This window comes from Cucurbita pepo, chromosome LG13, assembly GCF_002806865.2.
Source record: "Cucurbita pepo subsp. pepo cultivar mu-cu-16 chromosome LG13, ASM280686v2, whole genome shotgun sequence".
NCBI classification, from domain to species: Eukaryota; Viridiplantae; Streptophyta; class Magnoliopsida; order Cucurbitales; family Cucurbitaceae; genus Cucurbita; species Cucurbita pepo.
In genome coordinates, this window is record NC_036650.1 from 7,397,787 (window position 1) to 7,419,833 (window position 22,047).

At 36.7% G+C, this 22,047-nt stretch overlaps 3 protein-coding genes across 4 annotated transcripts; 1 reads left to right on the forward strand and 2 right to left on the reverse strand.

The window, feature by feature from the left end:
* The first annotated feature begins 35 nt into the window (after positions 1 to 35).
* On the forward strand, positions 36 to 9,082 carry LOC111808451 (ABC transporter B family member 20). 2 transcript variants are annotated; one of them, XM_023694434.1, is made up of 12 exons: positions 747 to 819; positions 898 to 985; positions 1,532 to 1,586; positions 1,685 to 1,860; positions 1,982 to 2,182; positions 3,691 to 3,950; positions 4,036 to 4,346; positions 4,469 to 4,689; positions 4,804 to 5,144; positions 5,725 to 6,518; positions 6,595 to 6,836; positions 7,331 to 9,082. In XM_023694434.1, exons 4-12 carry the CDS (start codon positions 1,768 to 1,770, stop codon positions 8,558 to 8,560), a joined length of 3,693 nt encoding a protein of 1,230 aa, XP_023550202.1. In that variant the 5' UTR covers positions 747 to 819; positions 898 to 985; positions 1,532 to 1,586; positions 1,685 to 1,767; the 3' UTR covers positions 8,561 to 9,082. The 2 variants fall into 2 exon arrangements, with proteins under 2 accessions (XP_023550201.1, XP_023550202.1); XM_023694433.1 differs by lacking the exon at positions 898 to 985 and having other exon boundaries at positions 36 to 819.
* Positions 9,083 to 12,469: 3,387 nt separating this feature from the next.
* Positions 12,470 to 14,624, reverse strand: LOC111808025 (F-box protein At2g39490-like). Its single transcript, XM_023693789.1, has 3 exons — positions 13,839 to 14,624; positions 12,868 to 13,026; positions 12,470 to 12,763 (listed from the first exon to the last, which is right to left on the reverse strand). The coding sequence occupies exons 1-3, from the start codon at positions 14,622 to 14,624 to the stop codon at positions 12,470 to 12,472; spliced, it is 1,239 nt and encodes a 412-aa protein (XP_023549557.1).
* Positions 14,625 to 16,744: 2,120 nt separating this feature from the next.
* On the reverse strand, positions 16,745 to 21,938 carry LOC111808240 (WAT1-related protein At2g39510-like). Its single transcript, XM_023694106.1, has 9 exons — positions 21,277 to 21,938; positions 20,534 to 20,626; positions 18,922 to 19,121; positions 18,788 to 18,850; positions 18,551 to 18,667; positions 18,221 to 18,461; positions 17,775 to 17,936; positions 17,542 to 17,693; positions 16,745 to 17,192 (listed from the first exon to the last, which is right to left on the reverse strand). The coding sequence occupies exons 3-9, from the start codon at positions 19,113 to 19,115 to the stop codon at positions 16,988 to 16,990; spliced, it is 1,134 nt and encodes a 377-aa protein (XP_023549874.1). The 5' UTR covers positions 19,116 to 19,121; positions 20,534 to 20,626; positions 21,277 to 21,938; the 3' UTR covers positions 16,745 to 16,987.
* Between the last annotated feature and the right edge of the window lie 109 nt (positions 21,939 to 22,047).

Sequence of the window (22,047 nt, forward strand, 5' to 3'; positions counted from 1 at the left end):
TATAAATGTATATGATAATTTGTTTTATTTTTTTGGGGTGATACTTTGGGCGAGTCAAACATTTGCCGGGTGTCTCCGCCATTTTTGACTCACTCTCACCCAGCTGCAAGAGCCATTTGTTGGTTCTCTCTTTCGAGAAGGAAAGAGAAAAGGAAAAAGGAAAAAAGAGAAAAAAAAAACTGAAAAAAAGGAGACAAGAACACTTCCACAGAGGAGGAACGAAGGAAGAAGAAGAAGGAGAAGGAGGAGGAGGAGGAGAAGAAGGGGAGAGGGTGATTCTGAAACCCTAGAAACAGGACAAATTTTTTTTTTGTATGTTTCTTTGGGTACAGGAAAGTTTCCACTAAAGTTAGCAGATCTGTGGCTAAATTTAGGAGGAATTAGGGTTTTTGTTTCTCTGTTTTGGGATTGACGGAGGGTGAGGTAGGGGATTAGGGTTTCTTCTTCAAGATGATGATCTCTAGGGGGTTGTTTGGGTGGTCTCCACCTCATATACAGCCCTTGACTCCTGTGTCTGAGGTATCGGAGCCGCCGGAATCTCCGTCTCCGTACCTTGACCCTGGTAACGACCCTACCGGCGAGCAGCTTGAGGAGCCGGAGGAGATCGAGGAGCCTGAGGAGATTGAGCCGCCTCCTGCTGCTGTGCCGTTTTCGCGGCTGTTTGCATGTGCCGACCGGCTTGATTGGACTCTCATGGTCGTTGGATCGATTGCCGCTGCAGCTCACGGTACTGCTTTGGTCGTTTATCTCCACTACTTTGCTAAGATTGTCCATGTGCAGAGGATTCCTCAGCATGAGCAGTATCAGAGATTTAGGGAGGTCAGTAACTGATTATTGGAAACTCTCCTTCTGGGGATTTGTTGTATGCCTCTGGTGATCGCTGTGTTTGTTTATCAGGGAATTGCTAAAATTGAGTATTGAGTGCCGGAACTGGACTGTTACTGAGCTAATTTTCTTGGTCAAGGTGGCTGGGCTTAGAATATAGGTTCCGGAGTGATTCTCTTTTCTTTTTGATTGATTTTCTTTGGTAGTCGGACTAAGAGAATCTTTCATTTTGAAGCTTTATTCTTTTAATAGAAATATTAGTTTCCTTTTTCTTGATATTCCATTTGCTTTTCTCATCACTCAATGTGTAACTAGTTGGTGGTCTGAATATTGGTGATAAATAAAATAGTACTAGCAATCTTAAATCCTGACGTAGCTGTAAGTTTATGAACTTGTAACTCGGGTGCTTGACTTTGAAAAGATATGGCGGATGTAGCTTGTGTTAGAATTATGCCTTTTGGTTGTATTCATGCTCTATTTTTGTTAACCCAATTCCCTTTGGTGATTGGTTTCAGAATCGAGTACTGATTGGAGTGTAATTCTGTACATGGTTCATGCTTGCTTTGTTTTGAATTTTTCCCATCTGTGAAATTACGTACTTAAACTCATTAATTCTTTCAATTATAATTCTGTATGCTCAGAAAATGCCCGCGTCATAATTAGTGAGAAATGCTAATTTTTTAGTTTGGACTTCGTTTCTTTGCAGCTTGCTTTAAGAGTTATTTATATTGCTATTGGTGTTTTCGTTGCCGGTTGGATTGGTAAGATCTAATATTATTGGATGTCTGTTTTATCTTAAATTCCTTGTTCATATTTAATTTGGTTTTATTGGCGATCAACTAACTTGTCCATGTGATAGAGGTTTCATGCTGGATTCTGACTGGTGAAAGGCAAACTGCTGTCATTAGATCCAGATATGTTCAAGTGCTACTTAATCAGGATATGAGTTTCTTTGATACATATGGCAACAATGGGGATATTGTGAGCCAAGTTTTGAGTGACGTGCTGCTCATTCAGTCTGCTCTTAGTGAAAAAGTACGTCCTGGACGCCCATTGGGGTTTGGGAATAAAATTCAATCTATGTTGTTTTGTTCTTCTTCTATGTAATCATTGGGACTTTTTCCGACTATCGCCGTAATTTGTGCACTCTTTTTAGGTTGGAAACTACATACACAACATGGCTACATTCTTCAGTGGCCTCATCATTGGATTCATCAACTGCTGGCAGATTGCTCTCATAACTTTGGCCACTGGTCCTTTCATAGTTGCTGCTGGAGGAATATCAAATATATTTCTTCACAGGCTTGCAGAAAATATTCAAGATGCATATGCTGAAGCTGCTAGCATTGCAGAGCAGGTGCATTATTTTTCCTTTCCTTCTTTCTTTCAGGGGACGATGGTCCCTACTCCCCCTACATCATCAGGAGACTTTCGGTATTTTTGCACTTCTAATATTGTTAAAGCACCTACCATTCTATCCTTTGCTTGTTAGTTTAGTGGATCCATATCACCGTGAAGTCATACCCACAGCTCTGCCTTTTATAATATGGATAGAAGGTAGTTGAAGTTTATTTATCTTGTTCCTTAGGAGTTGAGTATGGTTTTAGTTGTGTTGTGTAGCTGGCAGAGTGTTTTGTAATTTTTCAACGGAGATGTCATATTCCTGGATTTCTCTTTGTACATGTTCCTTTTAGTATTTTTAGTAATAAATACATGATTGGGATGCTCAGTATAATACCATATCAAAGGAAGGAGAGGATCATTTTGGCATTATGGGAGGTTGGGAGGGAGGGAGAGAGGGGTTTGAGATGAGAGGAGAGGGAGAGAATACACATGACACTGTCTTAGATTTTGATAGATGATACTAATTTAATTCAATGGCATATCTATTTGATTTAGAAATGAATCAATAATATAATCTTATTTCAGTTTTAAGTCTAAATATTTCCTGTGTGTGCAGAAATATACCAGCCTTTTGTATACCTAACTGAATCAAATTTTTTAAAATTGGATTTCATTTTTTTTTTTTTTTAAAAAGAAAAGAAATTCACAATCAAATTAAGGGTGATTGAGGGAGGAGAAGGGGGAAAGAGGGTTTAGGGGGAGGGGGAAGTGGGGGCATAGTGGGAGATAGAGATGGAGATGTGAGGGAGGAATGAACAAAAGAGAGAGGTGTTGGGAAAGAGAGAACGACCAACGTTAGGACGGTGAGAAATATATTATTAGGAATAGGAAGAAAGCATATGCAAAAGTGGAAATGGAGGATGATGATGACTATCCATATCTTATAAGTGGCATAGATGTAAAAGTGCTTTTGAATCAACTGGTGCAAAAAACATCAACATGTTCATTTGCATTGCATACCCCAAAGCCTCGTTTTCATCTCTCCAAGTCACCCATAAGATAGCCATATTAGTCTTAGATTACCCCCCCCCCAAAAAAAAAAAAACCAAGATTTTTCTACGACACACTTATTAGAGCCAACAATATGCTAAACAATTGGAAATAGATCAAGTTAAATAATTTTACTCAAAGCTTTTGGCCATCTTGGAAATGGATAGTGGATGAAAAGGAGCTCTAGATTCTGTTTCACAGCTTCATGTGAGAACTCTACATCCTTGAGGACTGCAATAAAGAAAATAATTTTTCTTTGAGATCATTTGTTGGAGTACGTATGTGTGTGAGATAGAAACTAAAAAAAAAAAGATGTAAAAGTTCATTTTATATTCTGTGAAAGTATGAACCTTTTCTTCATGATTTCATGTAAATATTATGTATTGTGTAGGAATGGGAAATTATTGACTTGATCTATGGAAAATGTATGAGTTCCATTGTTTTGAAATGAATATTAAACTTCATATGCAGGCAGTCTCTTATGTCAGGACGCTGTATGCGTTCACTAACGAAACATTAGCCAAGTATTCTTATGCAACATCGTTACAAGCAACTCTTAGATATGGAATATTGATAAGCCTTGTGCAAGGTCTCGGGCTTGGATTCACTTATGGGCTTGCAATATGTTCCTGTGCTTTGCAACTTTGGGTTGGAAGGTTCTTGGTCACACATCACAAAGCTCATGGAGGAGAGATTATAACAGCACTATTTGCTGTAATTTTAAGTGGCCTGTGAGTGCGTTTTTCAAAATTTTTCTTCAAAGTTTAAACTTGTCTCTCCCTCCTACTTCTCCTTATATATATTATTTTTCTGTAGTGGGTTAAACCAAGCTGCTACAAACTTCTATTCATTTGACCAAGGACGAATAGCTGCTTATAGACTTTTTGAGATGATAAGTCGGTCGTCATCTTCAAGTAACCACGATGGAGTCACCCCATCTTCCATTCAAGGAAATATTGAATTTCGCAATGTGTATTTTAGCTATCTATCTCGCCCTGAAATTCCTATTTTGAGTGGATTTTACCTCACTGTGCCTGCGAAAAAAGCTGTGGCACTCGTTGGGAGAAATGGATCTGGAAAAAGCAGTATAATCCCACTCATGGAGCGATTTTATGATCCCACGCTAGGTACAATTTTGTGTTCTTGCTTCTGTTGGTTCCTCACAATACTTTCCTCAGGGGCTTTAATGAAAGTTCATCCCAAGATGTTTCCTATCTCCTCAAACTATCTGCCTATTTTTTTGCTGCAGGAGAAGTCCTTTTGGATGGAGAAAATATAAAGAACCTCAAGTTGGAGTGGCTAAGAAGTCAAATAGGATTAGTGACACAAGAACCTGCCTTGCTAAGTTTGAGTATACGAGATAATATTGCGTACGGGCGAAATGCTACTCTTGATCAAATTGAAGAAGCTGCTAAAATAGCTCATGCACATACGTTTATTAGCTCTCTTGAGAAAGGATATGACACACAGGTAAGCCAAAAGCCATGTGAAGATTATGGTTGAGTTCTTTCATTTATTGTTCAATGCGTTCCAATTTCCCCTTTTGTTTTTTATTTTTTATTTTTTAAAACTTTCATTCATCAGGTAGGTAGGGCTGGAATTGAGCTGATGGAGGAGCTGAAAATAAAACTCTCAATTGCTAGAGCGGTGCTTTTAAATCCATCTATTCTGCTGCTTGATGAGGTAACTGGTGGTCTTGATTTCGAGGCTGAAAAAACTGTGCAAGCTGCTCTTGATCTTCTCATGCTGGGACGTTCAACAATAATTATAGCTCGGCGGCTTAGTCTAATACGGAATGCAGATTACATTGCTGTGATGGAGGAGGGTCAGCTTGTTGAAATGGGCACACACGATGAATTGTTGAGCCTTGATGGCCTTTACACAGAACTTCTTAAATGTGAAGAAGCTGCAAAGCTTCCCAGAAGGTATAATTAAGAGTCCTGCGTTGTTAATTTTCTATGTGGTGTATATTCTTTTGTCATTCAGCTTGTTAGTTTCTGCTGTCAGAGATTTTTCCTTCTGGACAACTTCTGCAAAGTTTTCTTTTTATTGATGGCTCAACTGAAAAAAATTACCCATTTGAATGCATTCATCCTGGGTTTAAATCCCTTCCCTCGCCTCGTATGAACAAGATTGTTAATTGTTGTTTGTTTCTTACTTTGATAGAAACCGAGCTTTTATGGAGTAGGAATGAAAGAATACAAAATAATATCAAAGGACAAACAAAAACATCTCTCCCATAAAACCAAGCCAAAATAAACCTAACTACATATCAGGAGATAATTGTAAATGGAGCTCTGCTGTTTTAAAATTCCAATTGGAGGCATTTTTTTAGAACTCTTTAGCTATGATTGGATTTCTTATCTTCCCTTTTCATAGTCCCACTTTCATCTTGAACTCTGTTTTTTTTGGGGAAAAAGAAAATTGGAATTCATATTGTGTCTCTTGATAGTTGAAATTCTCGATTATTTTCCCTGAATAGCTTCTGATTATGACTTTATTCAGGATGCCAGTCAGAAACTACAAGGATACTTCAACTTTCCAAATTGAAAAGGATTCTTCTGCAAGTCACAGTGTCCAAGAACCATCATCTCCTAAAATGTTGAAGTCACCATCTTTACAAAGAATTCCTGGTGTTTATCGACCAGTGGATGGTGTTTATAACAATTCTCATGAATCACCTAAAGTTCCAAGCCCCCCTCCTGAAAAGATGTTGGAAAATGGTCAAATCTTAGATTCTTCTGTTGACAAGGAACCATCAATTATGCGGCAGGATAGTTTTGAAATGAGACTCCCCGAGTTGCCCAAAATTGATGTTCAAGCTGCACATCGTCAAACATCAAATGGTTCAGACCCTGAGTCACCCATTTCGCCTCTCTTGACATCTGATCCCAAAAGTGAACGTTCCCATTCACAGACTTTCAGTAGACTACACAGTCAATCTGATGACTTCCGAATGAAAGCAAAGGAAGAAAAGGATACAAAGCATAAAAAGTCACCATCCTTTTGGAGGCTTGCTGAGCTTAGTTTTGCAGAGTGGCTTTATGCCGTCTTAGGAAGTCTTGGTGCTGCTATCTTTGGATCTTTCAATCCCCTTCTCGCATATGTAATTGCTCTGATAATAACAGCATATTACAAAAGGGATGAAGGCCATAGCATACGGCAGGAAGTAGACAAATGGTGCTTGATCATTGCTTGCATGGGCTTTGTCACAGTTATTGCCAATTTTCTTCAACATTTTTACTTTGGCATAATGGGGGAGAAAATGACAGAGCGAGTTAGGAGAATGATGTTTTCAGGTGAATGTTTACTGTTTTATTTTATAATTTGTGTATAGTTTTTCCTACTTGGAATATAATTGTATATGCATTTCAGCAATGCTACGGAATGAAGTTGGATGGTTTGACGAAGAGGAGAACAGCGCAGACACTCTATCCATGCGTTTGGCAAATGATGCTACATTTGTACGAGCTACTTTTAGCAACCGACTTTCCATATTTATTCAAGATAGTGCTGCTGTTATTGTAGCACTTCTTATTGGGATGTTATTACAATGGCGATTGGCACTTGTGGCATTGGCAACGTTACCAGTGTTAACTGTTTCTGCCATTGCACAGGTTCGTATGCATTGTTACTTTCTAGTTCAGTTTTTAGTTTTCCAAATTATCTTCCAAGGGCAATACTAGCAAATACTAGCCAGACCTTTTAAGTCAACGCACGCACACTCAATCTGCCACCCATCCGTGCTAACCAATAAAAAGAAAGAACAAGTGAAGAAAGGGGAAATAGAACATTGGACAGTGGTTCAGTTTCTGCCCCGACGGATAACTAAACTTTGGGCAGGTTGAGAACTTTGGTTCCACGCATTAATATGTAGAGCCTTTAGACTCCACTTCTTTAGTTTAATATCCTTAGCTGGTATTAAAGGAGTTTAGTCCTCTAACGTCTTAAGATTTGTAGGTAAGTTGATTGGAAAATTTACACTTTTGGTCTTGAGGTTTTGAGTTCGGTAGCATTTTGGTCCATGAGCTTTTAAGCTTGAATAAAATGTGTACATTTTCAATATAATCTCTCACACGTGTGGTGTATAAACTTTTGTGGAATATTGCAGAAGTTATGGCTTGCTGGATTTTCAAGAGGTATCCAGGAGATGCACCGGAAAGCATCTTTGGTTCTTGAAGATGCAGTTAGAAATATATACACCGTAGTAGCATTCTGTGCTGGAAACAAGGTTATGGAACTCTACAGATTGCAACTGAAGAAAATTTTTAAGCAGAGCTTCCTTCATGGGATGGCCATTGGTTTTGCATTTGGCTTTTCACAGTTTCTGCTTTTTGCTTGTAATGCCCTTCTTCTTTGGTACACTGCATTTGCTGTCAACAAAAGCTATATGGATCTGCCTTCTGCTCTTAAAGTGTACATGGTGTTCTCTTTTGCAACATTTGCTTTGGTGGAACCTTTCGGGTTGGCTCCATACATACTTAAACGGCGCAAGTCACTCATTTCAGTATTTGAGATCATAGACCGTGTACCGAAGATTGAACCCGATGATAACTCCGCATTGAAGCCTCCTAACGTCTATGGAAGTATTGAGCTGAAAAACATAGATTTTTGTTATCCCACTCGTCCTGAAGTTTTGGTATTGAGCAATTTCAGTCTTAAAGTCAATGGTGGGCAGACCGTGGCTGTGGTGGGTGTTTCTGGGTCAGGAAAGAGCACGATAATATCGTTGATCGAGAGATTCTATGACCCCGTTGCTGGTCAAGTTTTGTTGGATGGTCGAGATTTGAAGAACTATAACTTGAGATGGTTGAGGAATCACTTAGGTCTTGTTCAGCAGGAACCTATAATCTTTTCAACAACCATAAGGGAAAACATTATATATGCAAGGCACAACGCTAGTGAAGCTGAAATGAAAGAGGCTGCTAGAATAGCAAATGCTCATCATTTCATTAGTAGCCTGCCTCATGGTTATGACACACATGTAGGAATGAGGGGTGTGGATCTAACCCCAGGGCAGAAACAGAGAATTGCAATTGCTCGGGTAGTATTGAAGAATGCACCTATCCTCTTGTTGGACGAGGCAAGTTCCTCAATTGAATCTGAGTCGAGTCGGGTCGTGCAAGAGGCTCTCGACACTTTGATCATGGGAAACAAAACAACCATCCTGATTGCCCATAGAGCTGCAATGATGAGACACGTCGACAATATCGTGGTACTAAATGGAGGTCGAATAGTGGAGGAAGGTACTCACGATTCCTTGGTAGCCAAGAACGGCCTATACGTCCGCTTGATGCAGCCACATTTCGGTAAGGGTTTGCGGCAGCATCGACTTATTTAAGATATGGTTCAAGACACGTTAAGTTTTGGTCTCTGCCTTCATTAGCTTAGCTCCCTCTGGCCAGTTCGAGTATCTGATTAAAAGAACTTCTCAGAGAGATTTCGTGGCTCACACATAGCTAGGGGTTTCGGGCTGGGGCAGAAACTCGAAAAGAGTTTACATGTCGAGGCAGCAGCGCCAGTAGTTTCTTGTAGGGGAGGGTACAGAAGAAGTAGGAGGTCTTCCCTTGAAGGCCAAATCCATATTCTTTAGGAGGCAAGCATCGATTCATTGGGTTTGTCTCTATGGTATATTGATTTGTTTATTGATGATGATTATTAGAATAGAGGGTGGGTTCAAATTTTAGGTGTGGTTTTCATTTTCTAAATTTTATTTTCCACTTCAAAAACTCCCTCTCTGTGTATGAATGATCGATCAAACTGTTAAGAATCTTGGGAAGTTAAAGAGAAAGGATACGTTTGTAACCTTTGTATATATGTCCTTACAATTAATCAATAGCTTTTCATTTTTGGTTGTGTTTAACCCAACAAATCCATTTCCTTCTCACTTTATTCTCTTAAAGAAGGTTTTTTTTTTTTGTTAATCTCAAGGAATTAGTTCTTCGAACGAAAGTAGGAGAAAAGGGTATCTACGGAATCATTAGAACTGCAGGCTCAAACGAAAGTAGGAGAAAAGGGTATCTACGGAATCATTAGAACTGCAGGCTTGAATGAAAGTAGGAGAAAAGGGTATCTACGGAATTAATAGAACTGCAGGCTCGAACGAAAGTAGGAGAAAAGGGTATCTACGGAATTAATAGAACTGCAGGCTCGAACGAAAGTAGGAGAAAAGGGTATCTACAGAATCATTAGAACTACAGGCTCGAACGAAAGTAGGAGAAACGAGTATCTACAGAATCATTAGAACTACAGGCTTGAACGAAAGTAGGAGAAACGAGTATCTACGGAATCATTAGAACTACAGGCTCAAAAGTAAAAGAAAATGGTATCTACGGAATCATTAGAACTGCAGGCTCGAACGAAAGTAGGAGAAAAGGGTATCTACGGAATTAATAGAACTGCAGGCTCGAACGAAAGTAGGAGAAAAGGGTATCTACGGAATCATTAGAACTGCAGGCTTGAATGAAAGTAGGAGAAAAGGGTATCTACGGAATCATTAGAACTGCAGGCTCGAACGAAAGTAGGAGAAAAGGGTATCTACGGAATTAATAGAACTGCAGGCTCGAACGAAAGTAGGAGAAAAGGGTATCTACGGAATTAATAGAACTGCAGGCTCGAACGAAAGTAGGAGAAAAGGGTATCTACGGAATTAATAGAACTGCAGGCTCGAACGAAAGTAGGAGAAAAGGGTATCTACGGAATTAATAGAACTGCAGGCTCGAACGAAAGTAGGAGAAAAGGGTATCTACGGAATTAATAGAACTGCAGGCTCGAACGAAAGTAGGAGAAAAGGGTATCTACAGAATCATTAGAACTACAGGCTCGAACGAAAGTAGGAGAAACGAGTATCTACAGAATCATTAGAACTACAGGCTTGAACGAAAGTAGGAGAAACGAGTATCTACGGAATCATTAGAACTACAGGCTCAAAAGTAAAAGAAAAGGGTATCTACGGAATCATTAGAACTGCAGGCTCGAACGAAAGTAGGAGAAAAGGGTATCTACGGAATTAATAGAACTGCAGGCTCGAACGAAAGTAGGAGAAAAGGGTATCTACGGAATTAATAGAACTGCAGGCGAACGAAAGTAGGAGAAAAGGGTATCTACGGAATTAATAGAACTACAGGCTTGAACGAAAGTAGGAGAAACGAGTATCTACGGAATCATTAGAACTACAGGCTCAAAAGTAAAAGAAAAGGGTATCTACGGAATCATTAGAACTGCAGGCTCGAACGAAAGTAGGAGAAAAGGGTATCTACGGAATTAATAGAACTGCAGGCTCGAACGAAAGTAGGAGAAAAGGGTATCTACGGAAACATTAAAACTGCAGGCTCGGGATGCACTAAGCGACGGAAACAAAGATTTAAATTGAGTCACTTTTTATAAATCTAGGGACGAAGGACTAAATTGTGCCTTTTGTAAGTACATCGACTAAAATAAACAAAAGTTAGAAAGTACAAAAACCGAAATAAATATTTAAAAAATATGGTATCTACCAACCTATTAGAGAAATGACAGTTTTGATACTTTGCAAGTTATCGGCCTACCCTAGCTATGGTTAATGATAATTGACATGTACTTCTTTCATTAAAATTTGAGTTTCAAATTTTCAGACTCCGTATTTGTTGTATTAAAAAAATATGGTCAATAAGTATGATATTTAGTTTACCGTTAGCAAACAATGGCTTCAATGTGTGAGCTTACCGTTAGCAACAGTGTCTATCACATCTACTACACTAACAAGTACAAGAGAGTTCGAGTCTCTAACACGTGTCAAACACAAACACTTTGGCTAAGCTAAAGCGTCCATACTTCTTATATTTTGGATTCAAATTTGAAGCGTGTTGCTAATTAAATTGATTGCTTATTGATGTGTAGGTTTATTTATACAAATAAGTTGACCGACGGTGGATATACGACGCGGTCGAGGCTGATAATCACATCCCCGACCCCACACTCTTGCACAATTTGGATATACGACGCGTTGGAGCCAATACATAATTCGTAAGCTTAGACTCTTTTTATTTATAATGTTGAGGGTTGATTCCTCCATTGAAGATTTTCATTAGCAAAGAATCAGTCAAAGGTTTTATATTGATTATCAAAGAATGAGAACACAATTTTATACCAAAAAAAGTTGCATCAGAAAGTGGTGGGAGCTGACCTTGTATTTTAAGGACTTTGCCTGATAGTGATTGATGCAATCTCTTATCTCTTTTAATATTAAACTTTGGGAGGACTTTATTGGTTGAGCTGGGGACCCGTTCGATGTGACATTTTCGTTATCGTTGATGAAATTTCATCTCAATATGAACTCGCTTCGTTCAAATCTATAAGGTTTGTTCAAGTTACGTGGTCTCATATCCTGTTTGGACTTGACTTTTTAAGCTCTTGAAAGTCATTTAGCTATTAGATTCGTTTGAGAGAGTTCCGAGCTTTCATGTGAGGGTCAAGTTTTAGGGTCTGTTTGGACCGACTTTTCAAGAGCTGAAGAACACTTTTTTAAGCACGTAAAAGTCATTTGGCATTCAAACTCGAACTTTTAGATTCGTTTGAGACATCAAGTAGTTTGAGAGAGTTTCGAGCTTTCATGTGAGGGTCAAGTTAGGTAGTTTTAGGGTCTGTTTGGACCGACTTTTCAAGAGCTGAAGAATACTTTTTTAAGCACGTAAAAGTCATTTGGCCTTCAAACTCGAGCTTTTGGATCCGTTTGAGGCGTCAAGTAGTTTGAGAGAGTTCCGAGCTTTCATGTGAGGGTCAAGTTACGTAGTTTCAGGGTCTATTTGGACCGACTTTTCAAGAGCTGAAGAATACTTTTTTAAGCACGTAAAAGTCATTTGGCCTTCAAACTCGAGCTTTTGGATCCGTTTGAGGCGTCAAGTAGTTTGAGAGAGTTCCGAGCTTTCATGTGAGGGTCAAGTTACGTAGTTTCAGGGTCTATTTGGACTGACTTTTCAAGAGCTGAAGAATACTTTTTTAAGCACGTAAAAGTCATTTGGCCTTCAAACTTGAGCTTTTAGATCATTTGAGAGAGTTCCGAGCTTTCATGTGAGAGTCAAGTTACGTAGTTTTAGGGTCTGTTTGGACCGACTTTTCAAGAGCTGAAGAACACTCTTTTAAGCACGTAAAAAGTCATTTGGCCTTCAAACTCGAGCTTTCAGATCTATTTGAGATGTAAAGTAGTTTGAGAGAGTTCCTAAGATTATATTTACAGATTATTGCAAACACAATGACAGTAAAATTTTGGTAACTAAAGATTCATGTGAGGATGTTTAGGCCATATTTGTTGTTCATCATCCAGCTTAGAGGAAGAGTTTCTTCCATTTGATCCATGTTTCTCTGCTTTGGTGCTATGATCAATTGCTGAGATGAACACTGGACTCACACAAACCACCTCTTTTATCACCTTAATCAATGACATTTCTTCATTCTCATCCCTAAACCCCTTCAAACTTACAAGTTTTAGATGCTCCGATTTCGCTCGTCTCAAGACGTTCTTCGAGTACGTCGGCTTGCTCGGTGTGCTGTAGCTTTTAGGATCAATCTGCACAGAGTTTGACATCAATTTTCATGGCTGCAGATTGAAACTCTAACCCCAAATAATTGATTTTATCATCAAGAAAGTTACGAGAATCGAATGAAACGAACCGTGACGAAGAGTCGCTCTAAGGCGGGACACATTTGGAGGAAGCTGAGCAATGCATTACTGTTGTGTTCTTCATTTGAATAACCAATCCACCATAGTTCTTTAAGATGATAAAATATGAAGTTCCCTTGTAAAGAAGCTAGAGAAGGCCAGATCAGTGCCTGCAATATAAGAAATATTCATCGACATTTTTTATAAGGGTGTGAAAACCTCTTCTTGGTAGACGCGTTTTACAACCGTGAGGCTGACGATGATACGTAACGGGCCAAAGCGGACAATATCTGCTAGTGGTGGGCTTGGACTGTTATAAATAGTATCAGAGCTAAGACACCGGGCTATGTGCCAACGAGAACACTGGCCCCCAAGGGAGGTGGATTTTGAGATCCCACATCGGTCGGAGAGGAGAACAAAATATTTTTTATAAGGGTGTAGAAACCTCTCTCTAGTAGACGCGTTTTAAAAACATGAGACTAACGACCATACGTAACGAGACAAAACAGACAATATTTGCTAGTGGTGGACTTGGCTTTTACAAATGATATCAGAGTCAGACACAGGGTCGTGTATCAGCGAGAACGCTGGACCCCCCAAGGGAGGTGGATTGTGAGATTCCACATCGGTTGTAAAAGGGAAACAAAGCATTCCTACTAAGGGTGTGGAAATCTCTCCCTAGTAGATGCGTTTTAACACTGTGAGACTGACGGTGAAACGTAATGATCCAAAGCAGACAATATCTGCTAGTGGTGGGCTTAGGTTGTTATAAATGGTATTAGAACCAACCACTGGACAGTGTGCTAGCGAGAACGCTGGACCTCCAAGGGAGGTGGATTGTGAGATCCCATATCTGTTGGAGGGAAACAAAGCCTTCATTATAAGGGTGTGGAAACCTCTCCCTAATAGACACGTTTTAAAACCGTAAGACTAACGACCATACGTAACAAACAATATCTACTAGTGGTGAGCTTGGATTTACCTCGTAATTCCATCCGCACAGTGTAAGAGTAGCAGCGTTTTTTATGGTCAAGAGGCATGGATCAAACTCACTAATCTTCAAATTATTCCATCCAAGCCCTTCTCTAAAATCAAGCATAGCGTCCTGCAAGTTAAAATGACTCTCGAGACAAATCCTCGGAAGTCGTCCTCGAAACCGAAAGGATCGAAGATTCGAACATCTAATATGTAAAAATCTCAAGTCCAAGCAATCCAAAACAGTCAGCCTCCGAAGTTTCGGAGTTGAACCAACGCATAGCGATCGAAATCCACAACACCGATCGATCCTCAAATTCTCAAGAACCCGAATACTCGAAACGAGGGAGGAAACAGCTTGATTTGTAAGGCAACTCACAGATTTAAGACACAAAGATTTGATATTAAAAGCAAATGGAGATGGATTATGAGTATCAAACTTGAGTTCCCAATCAAACTGCCATGGAAACACAGAGCTTCCAGCAGAGAAATCCAAGTGAAGCTTATCATCAGCAGCAATGGAAGCTAAAAGGAGACCATCTTTGCCAAAGTGATACTGAAGCCTTCTTGGATGCTTAATGGGAAGCTGATTGAAGTGATTAAAAAACGAAGCTACTTCTTGAGCAAGATCGTCAATGGCTCCGAACCGCACCAGAGCTGAGTTCCAAAGCCGTCGCCATCGGGAAGAAAGCAGGCTCGTTTCTACAGCTGATTCAAAGGGAAGAAGGGATAGTATGAGTCTAAGCATTTCATCTGGTAAGAAACTGATCAAATCGTCCCCGTTTCGAGCCATTTTCAACGCAAAAAAAACACTTTTTTTTTTTTTTTGTTCGAACTCTACAAAACATGAGAAGGGTGATTTGTTATTTATGAACATTTCATAGTGAACGAATCATTTGCTTGTGGATCTCGTAGATAGAGACTCCAACTGTTTGGAATATAATGTTTTTTATTTAATAAAAATAAAATTGATTTTTCTACACGCAATTTTTAAAAAATTAATATTTTATTTAAAAATGAGAAGTATTGAAAAATTTTAATTTAAGTATTTTTTAATGAAAAGATAGATTGTTTATTTTAAAAAATTAAAATATTTAACTGATTTTTATTTCTTCTAGATAAGTGGTTAGAAATAAAAATATATAATTATAGTAGATAGAAGTTATAGTAATTGGGCTTTCAGCCCATTGGTCATTGGAAATTGGGCTTTCAGCCCAAGCGGCTCACTATACTTCAAGGCCCAGAAAATATCTTAAATGAGAAGTATTTAACTGATTTTTATTTCTTCCATGGTAATTGGGCTTTCAGCCCATTGGTCGAATTGATTGGGCCCGGCCTTTATTGGAGGAATTAAAAGAAGGATCGAACTACAAACGCGTATCTGGACCTAGCCCATCTACCCAAGCGGCCCACTATACTTCAAGGCCCAGCCCATAAGCATCGACCTGAAGCAATTCATCCTATTTCGTCCCTGCCCTAGGAGCCCGCGGGCAGGATTTCTTGTATCTTCTATTTCTAGAAGATTTAGCTGCCTATGTTACCCTAATTGTAGAGTAGAAATTCAACAAATAACTAATTTTTAAATTAAAAGCTAAAAAACTAATTTAAAAACATTTTAAATGAGTATAAAGTTCAATGATATATATATATATATATATATATATTCTTTTTTTTTTGTATTTTACAAAAATATTTATAAAATATATCTTCAGATGAAATGATGACACATGCATTAATTCCCAACGTGATTGAATAAGGCACGATAGCCAGGCTATTCTGCGACATGGGAATACATCACATTGCATAGGTCGTATTGTTAGGAACTGAGTTGGCGATGAGATGCGATGTAAGGTCGAACCAAATGACTTGACCTATAGTAACGGTAAAGTTAAAGTGGATGATTTAGATTTAACGTTGAGTCTGCTAAAGTCACAAACCACTATGTTAAGGATTATTAAATAATTGAATAAATTATGTTTTAAAAAATGTGGCCACCATGCATCCAAAAGGTGTGGACAAAATTATTTTAAGTATGTTTGGATGGAATTTTTTATTATTATTATTTTTAATATTCAAAAACACTTTTTAAAGCATTTACATATTTCATTTGTTATATTAAAATAAATACATTATTTAAATAAAGATTATTTATAGAAACAAAAATGTTGATGATAAAAAAAAATACATATTGGCAGACACGAATATATGATATGCCAAAAAGATTAATAAAGTGAATGATTAATGAAAGACAAATTGAAAATAAATAAAATAAAGCTAAATATATGGAAGAGAAGAGTCGTGTCTAATTTATGGATAAATATATTAATTATTATTTTAAATTGATAATTTTGATGTATAAATTAGAAAAAAAATAAATTAAAACCATGAGTTTTAGATTTATGTTTAATATATTTATAAATTTTAGTAATTACGTAATAAGCTTTTAAAAATTTAAATTTACTAATGGTATACATCTCATCTTTCCATTTCCATTTAGAGTTTGTGAAATGTGGCATCCATATCATATTTCCATGAAGGAAGAGGAGACAGCCACAGCCACTGCTAAATTTCTTATCCATTTTCAAGCTTTTAATTTCTTATTAATATTTGTGCTAAAAAATATTAATATAAACATTGCATAATAATTATTAATACATATCTTTTATTGCTTAAAAACCCACATTTATGATATGTATTTGATAAAAAATAAAAATGTAATTTGATGCATAAGATGAAAATTCTTATAAATTAAGAGATCATTATTATTATACCAAACTTTTTGTATAATAATTATGAAAAGAAAATTGATATTTTGTGTTTGGATAGAAAGATCTTCTAAATTTATTTATAATGTTCATATTAATTTATTTTTTTAATGGCTTTAAAATGATTTGATCCAAGGAACAGATCTAATAGATAAGAATTATACACTTTATTTATTTATTTATTTTTTGGTCTATTTCGTCCTTACACTAATAGAATCAATTGAACTATCGAAATCTAGGTGATGTGGCATGCATAGGATATAGACTATGAAAATTGAAACTTTTAAAAGTGAAGAGACGAAATAATCCTCTTGTACGGTTACGATTGTCCTTGTAATATAATTCAATTGTTTCACCTCTGGAAGGACAGCATTGGAATTCAAGCAGTGGATCAGTTGCTTACTGATGTTGGGGCAGAAGCTTTGAGATGTTGATCTAAGGGCTTCGGCTGCTGCTGGTTTGTGGTAGTTGAGTCTTGGAGTGAAGTTGGCAATTCATCAGTATTGTTATTCGCCACTTTGAATGGAACTTTATCTTTGCTCTTGCCCCACAAAACCAAGTATAGGCCCATAATTATAACAACGGCTCCAATAACCCTGAAAAAATGACATTTCTAAGCATTTTTGTTCGAGAGAGCACCATTTTCAGGTAGAGTAATTACTTAAAAAGTCATTTCAAAGAAGTAGAAAGACAGAACAATACGTACTCATAAGAAAAAACTTCTAATATCTTTCGAGACAGTAACTTTAAGCGCAGACACAATCATACCACCAAATTAGCACTAAAAGAACTTCGGTTGAGTGCTTGAAGAGGTCATTTATAATGAAAGTTAAACCCACTAAAAGAACTTTAAAAATAATAACAACAAAGAAAAAGACCAAATAGGTAGAAGAAATATGTCACGTTAAAAAGTAGGGAGGAAGTCGTAGTCCCGACGTAGATTACCTTCCTAAGCGCAGTCTCTCGGCGAATATGAAAGAACTAATCACAGCAACTACGACCATGCTGAGAGGATTGAATGCAGTAACAAATACAGGCCCTTTTAATTTCACCACCACTCCTTGGATATAATACGCAATTCCAGAAGATATTATTCCCTGTAAATCACATAACTTAAATTTAGTCATTTTAAATGACGAAATTTAACTCTCTTCTTTTTTGGGAAAACGAAAGCTTACACCATAGAGGGCAGCTAAGAGTATGGAGTCTGCATGTAAAGCCCATGCAGCTGGATTGTTCCATTCAAATGCTAACGCTAAAATAGTACTTTCCACTGCTCCAGCCAAGCATATGAAAGTTGTTAGTGTGAACTCAGCTGGGTATGACCTTATTGTATGTGCCTGTAAGAACCAATGAATATTGAGTTTTTCATTATAAAAGACTATCCCTAAACTTCAAACATACATCTCTTCATTCAAAAATTATTTAAATGTATTTTATCTTTGCTCTTTTATGAACTCTTTTTTATGAACTCTTTTATAAACGTTTCAAAACTACTCTTGAAGTAAAAATTCACTATAACGTCGGATGAAAATTGAGACCTAGAACCAGTTGCACCCATTCCATTTGAAACTTTTAAAAGGACAGTGATACTTAAGAATTGGCAAACTAAAGGGGTTTGTACCAGAAGGATGGTGAAGGCTGAGGAGCAGATACTTGAGATGGAGATAACAATGGCAGCCTTAACAGGTTCTTGCTTGTTTCCAAGGCTTGAATAAGAGTGAGGGTTGGAGTTCTCTTTGGTCCAAGGTAAATTCAATAAGGGTCCTTTTATAAGAGTCATCATCATTGCTCCTCCTACTGTAACTAAAGTCCCTAAAATCTTTGCCTGGCTTCTTAATCTTCTAATATTCACCTTCTCCATTCTTCAAGGCAATAAACAAAGACCATCATTATGATCATGGACAATATAAGAAAGCTGTATTTGAGTTTGTGTATAAAAAAGCATACATACTTGCAAATCCAAGCCATTATAAATGCAAAGGCCGGAAGAATATTGCACATGGCTGTTGCAAACGTTGCAGTTGTGTATTTAGTACCAGAGTAAATCAAGCTCTGGGCTATTACAGGCCTGTAAGAGATAACTTTACGTTAATTTCAAATTGTTCTGATATGCCTCCTCGAACAATGTAACTAACGATTTTATCCCGTTGAATATCTATAAACAATCAAAAGGTGGTTGAGTTCTTACTCGAGTAAGCCGAGTAGAAGAATCTTGGCGAAGATGGGGAGAGTCATCTTTGGTCTCACTTTCCTGCCATGAAAATGGGTTAGTGATGAACAAAAAAAAAATAAAGCTTAGAGGAAAAGAAATCGATTAACAACCTATCCAAGACGAAAGCAAAAGGAGCAACAACAATGGCACCGACAGAGTAACGATAAACAATGGTAACAAGTTGGTTCATTCCTTGGTTTAGAGCAGCCTTAGAAATAATTGACATTCCTGCAGAACCAAATCTTAATGCTATTGCTCCCAAGTATGGCTTTGCCTTCTCAAACATTTGACCTGCCTGCTTCATCTCTCTCTAAAAGTTTTTGTCAAGTAGATTATTCACAACAAAAGCAGAAGTTTCAGCATGCTTTTATAATGGTATTGTATGCTAAATTTCATCATAAAACCATACGTTATTTTATTTATTTATTTACTTGTTGTCATAACAAGGACTCGGAGGTTTGATCTCTTATATTAGAGGCACCGAGCCCGCCCCGAAGCCTAGACTCGAGAGACACGTCATCGAACATAAAAAATTATCTAGGAATAACTTTTTGTTTTGAGGGTCTTTTTTAGAAAAGAAAAATACAAATTACATCATAGATATCCTCCTATATAAAGCATTTATTCTGAAGCATGATTATCAGTTAAATAAACAAGAGAATCAAAATGAAATTTGTCAATAATATTAATTAAAAAAAAAAATTATATCATGATCATGTGTGTATTAAAATTACTTTTGGATTTGACGTTGAAGGGGTAAACATTGTATGGGATAGAAGGTGAATATGTTCTTGAGAATCATGTCTAATCCAAGTATTGAAGTGTTGGCTAATGGCAAAAGAGATGAATTTGATGCCTGTTAAAGAGCAGCTATGACAAGAAGTTGCAGTAAAAAAAACATAATATTATTTTGGTTTTTAAAACAAAATTAAAATTTGATGTTCATTTATATTGAAATCATTTTCAACAAAAAAAAAATGGTGATAAAAAGAACAAACGGAACAAACGTTACATATTTCATTTGAAAATTAAAAATGGAATAAAATAAGAATATGTACTCTGGTAAAGTGGGAATAGTTAGAGATAAATGTGACATAAAGTTGAAGAACACTAAACAAAAATTAAAATAAAAAATAATTATTTTTTAGAATATCAAATTAGACTGAGGTGGTGGAAGAATTTAACCTATAAGTCTCTTATCAAAAATATTTTAAGAGAGAATTTATATTTATTTCACTAAAATAACATCATCTTAACAATCAAACAAATGACCTAATTGAAGAATGTTTGGGATTATTTTAAATTAGAATATGTTCCATAATTCTTTTTCTAAAAGGTCCTTCATATACCTATATATATCCAAAGATAATCCTACAGTAATTAGGATGTGATAATATAATATCCTATGGGCCAAAATATTTTAACTTCACTCCTAAATTAATGATCCTCAAGATTGAAACAGACCCATTAAATTAACTCCCCGGTAAATTGTTACCTTATTTCTGATTTTCATTCTGAAAAAAAAAAAAAAAAAAAAAAAAAACTCCATTTTTTAGATAAATCCACGCGACCATTATCTCCTCCAATTCTACTTTTTTTAAGATAAAATTTATATGAGCAAATCTTATAGTGTGTCACCATCCACTGCGATTTTTCATTTTTTAAAAGATAAAAATGGGCAGAAAGTTTGGTAAAAAACTGCTGTATTTTAGAGAAACTGACCGTATTAATCCATCTCTTCACTGCCCAACCGAGCTCATTTCTTGACGGCTAAGACCGGCAATGGAACTTTGCGCCCCTTTTTTGGGGGAGCTGCTGCAGATATACCATTATTAAAGCTTCAATACAAGAAATATAATAATAATGATCATTAACAATTTGTATTTCCAACAATGTTTAAACCAAAATATCAGTCAATTATTACACCAAATTATAAGAAGAACTATTATCCCGTCAATTTGTTATTCCAAATCATATTATATTTACAATTATCTTCATATCTATGAGCTGTTCAAACTCAAACCAAAAGTACACCGAGTAGAAATAAAATTTGCTACAGTCATATTTGAACCACGGGAAATATAAACAAAAAAATAATAATTTCAAACCATCAATGAAATCTTCCCAATTTACTTAAATGAGCATAATTTAGTAGTAATTGATGTATACTTCTTTATACTTTTTTCTTCTAATAATAGGCCAAAAATAATTTAATTTTAAATTCTTTTAATACAATTGAATCTAAACTATTTTTAAAGAAAAGTAACTTTCGCTATGATAAAAGTAATTTTGGTCATTCCAAAATCACTCCCAAATATTCTCCAAATACACGATGCTCGTAGTAGTGCATTAGGTGAAGTGAAAGATTATCTTCTACAGTGAAGCTATCAATTTTCTTTTTGTGGCTGATTAGTTAGTGGAGTGTGAGAATATACAAATTACAGACACGAGGTGCTTTTACTTACAGAGCAAGTTGATCTACAATAAGCCATTGAGTGGAGCAAGTGCCGTTGTGGAATCAGAAGTTTCTGGCAAACTCAAAAAGAACAATACAATAAGAGAACAGCTACAGTTCATCTCCTTTTTACACCTGCATTGAGAGAAGAGAAAATAAGAGAATAATAATAGTTCAAATACGAGCATTGAAAATTAATATGCTATCCCTCTCAGCTTCCACAAAGGGAAGTGTGATTTTCCAAGGCATGCTGTGGAAATCCCAATTCCGATGAAAGAGTAGACGCCCTTTATAAATTGCTATCCATCTCAGACTCTCAAAATGGGAACTGTTGATAACAAAACATCATTATCAATTAGCCCAATACAATTTACAGGTAAGATATATTACATGAATGAAAACGATAAATAGCCCTGATAGAAGTGTATAAAAACAACAATATTACGCAAAGTAAATGGGTCAGAAAAAGGAAAAAGTGTTGCATCAGGCCCTGCTTCTAAGAATATGAGAGATCAAAGAAGTGAAATCTAAACAGCGGATGGAAATCAGAATATGAGAATATAATTTCTGCTTGACAAGAAATCCAAACATACAGCAGAAGTTGACGGGAATAAAAGCATTGTCTAAAGTACGAATCTTGATAGAAATTATTCTCTGTGTATAGAGGAAGTGAGAGACATCTTAATACATACCTCAAGAATATAAATGTTTTGAGTTACCAGTTTTCATAAATATGAAGTCTCCAAGCATTTTAGGAGCTAACAGTCGTGCAAACGGCTAA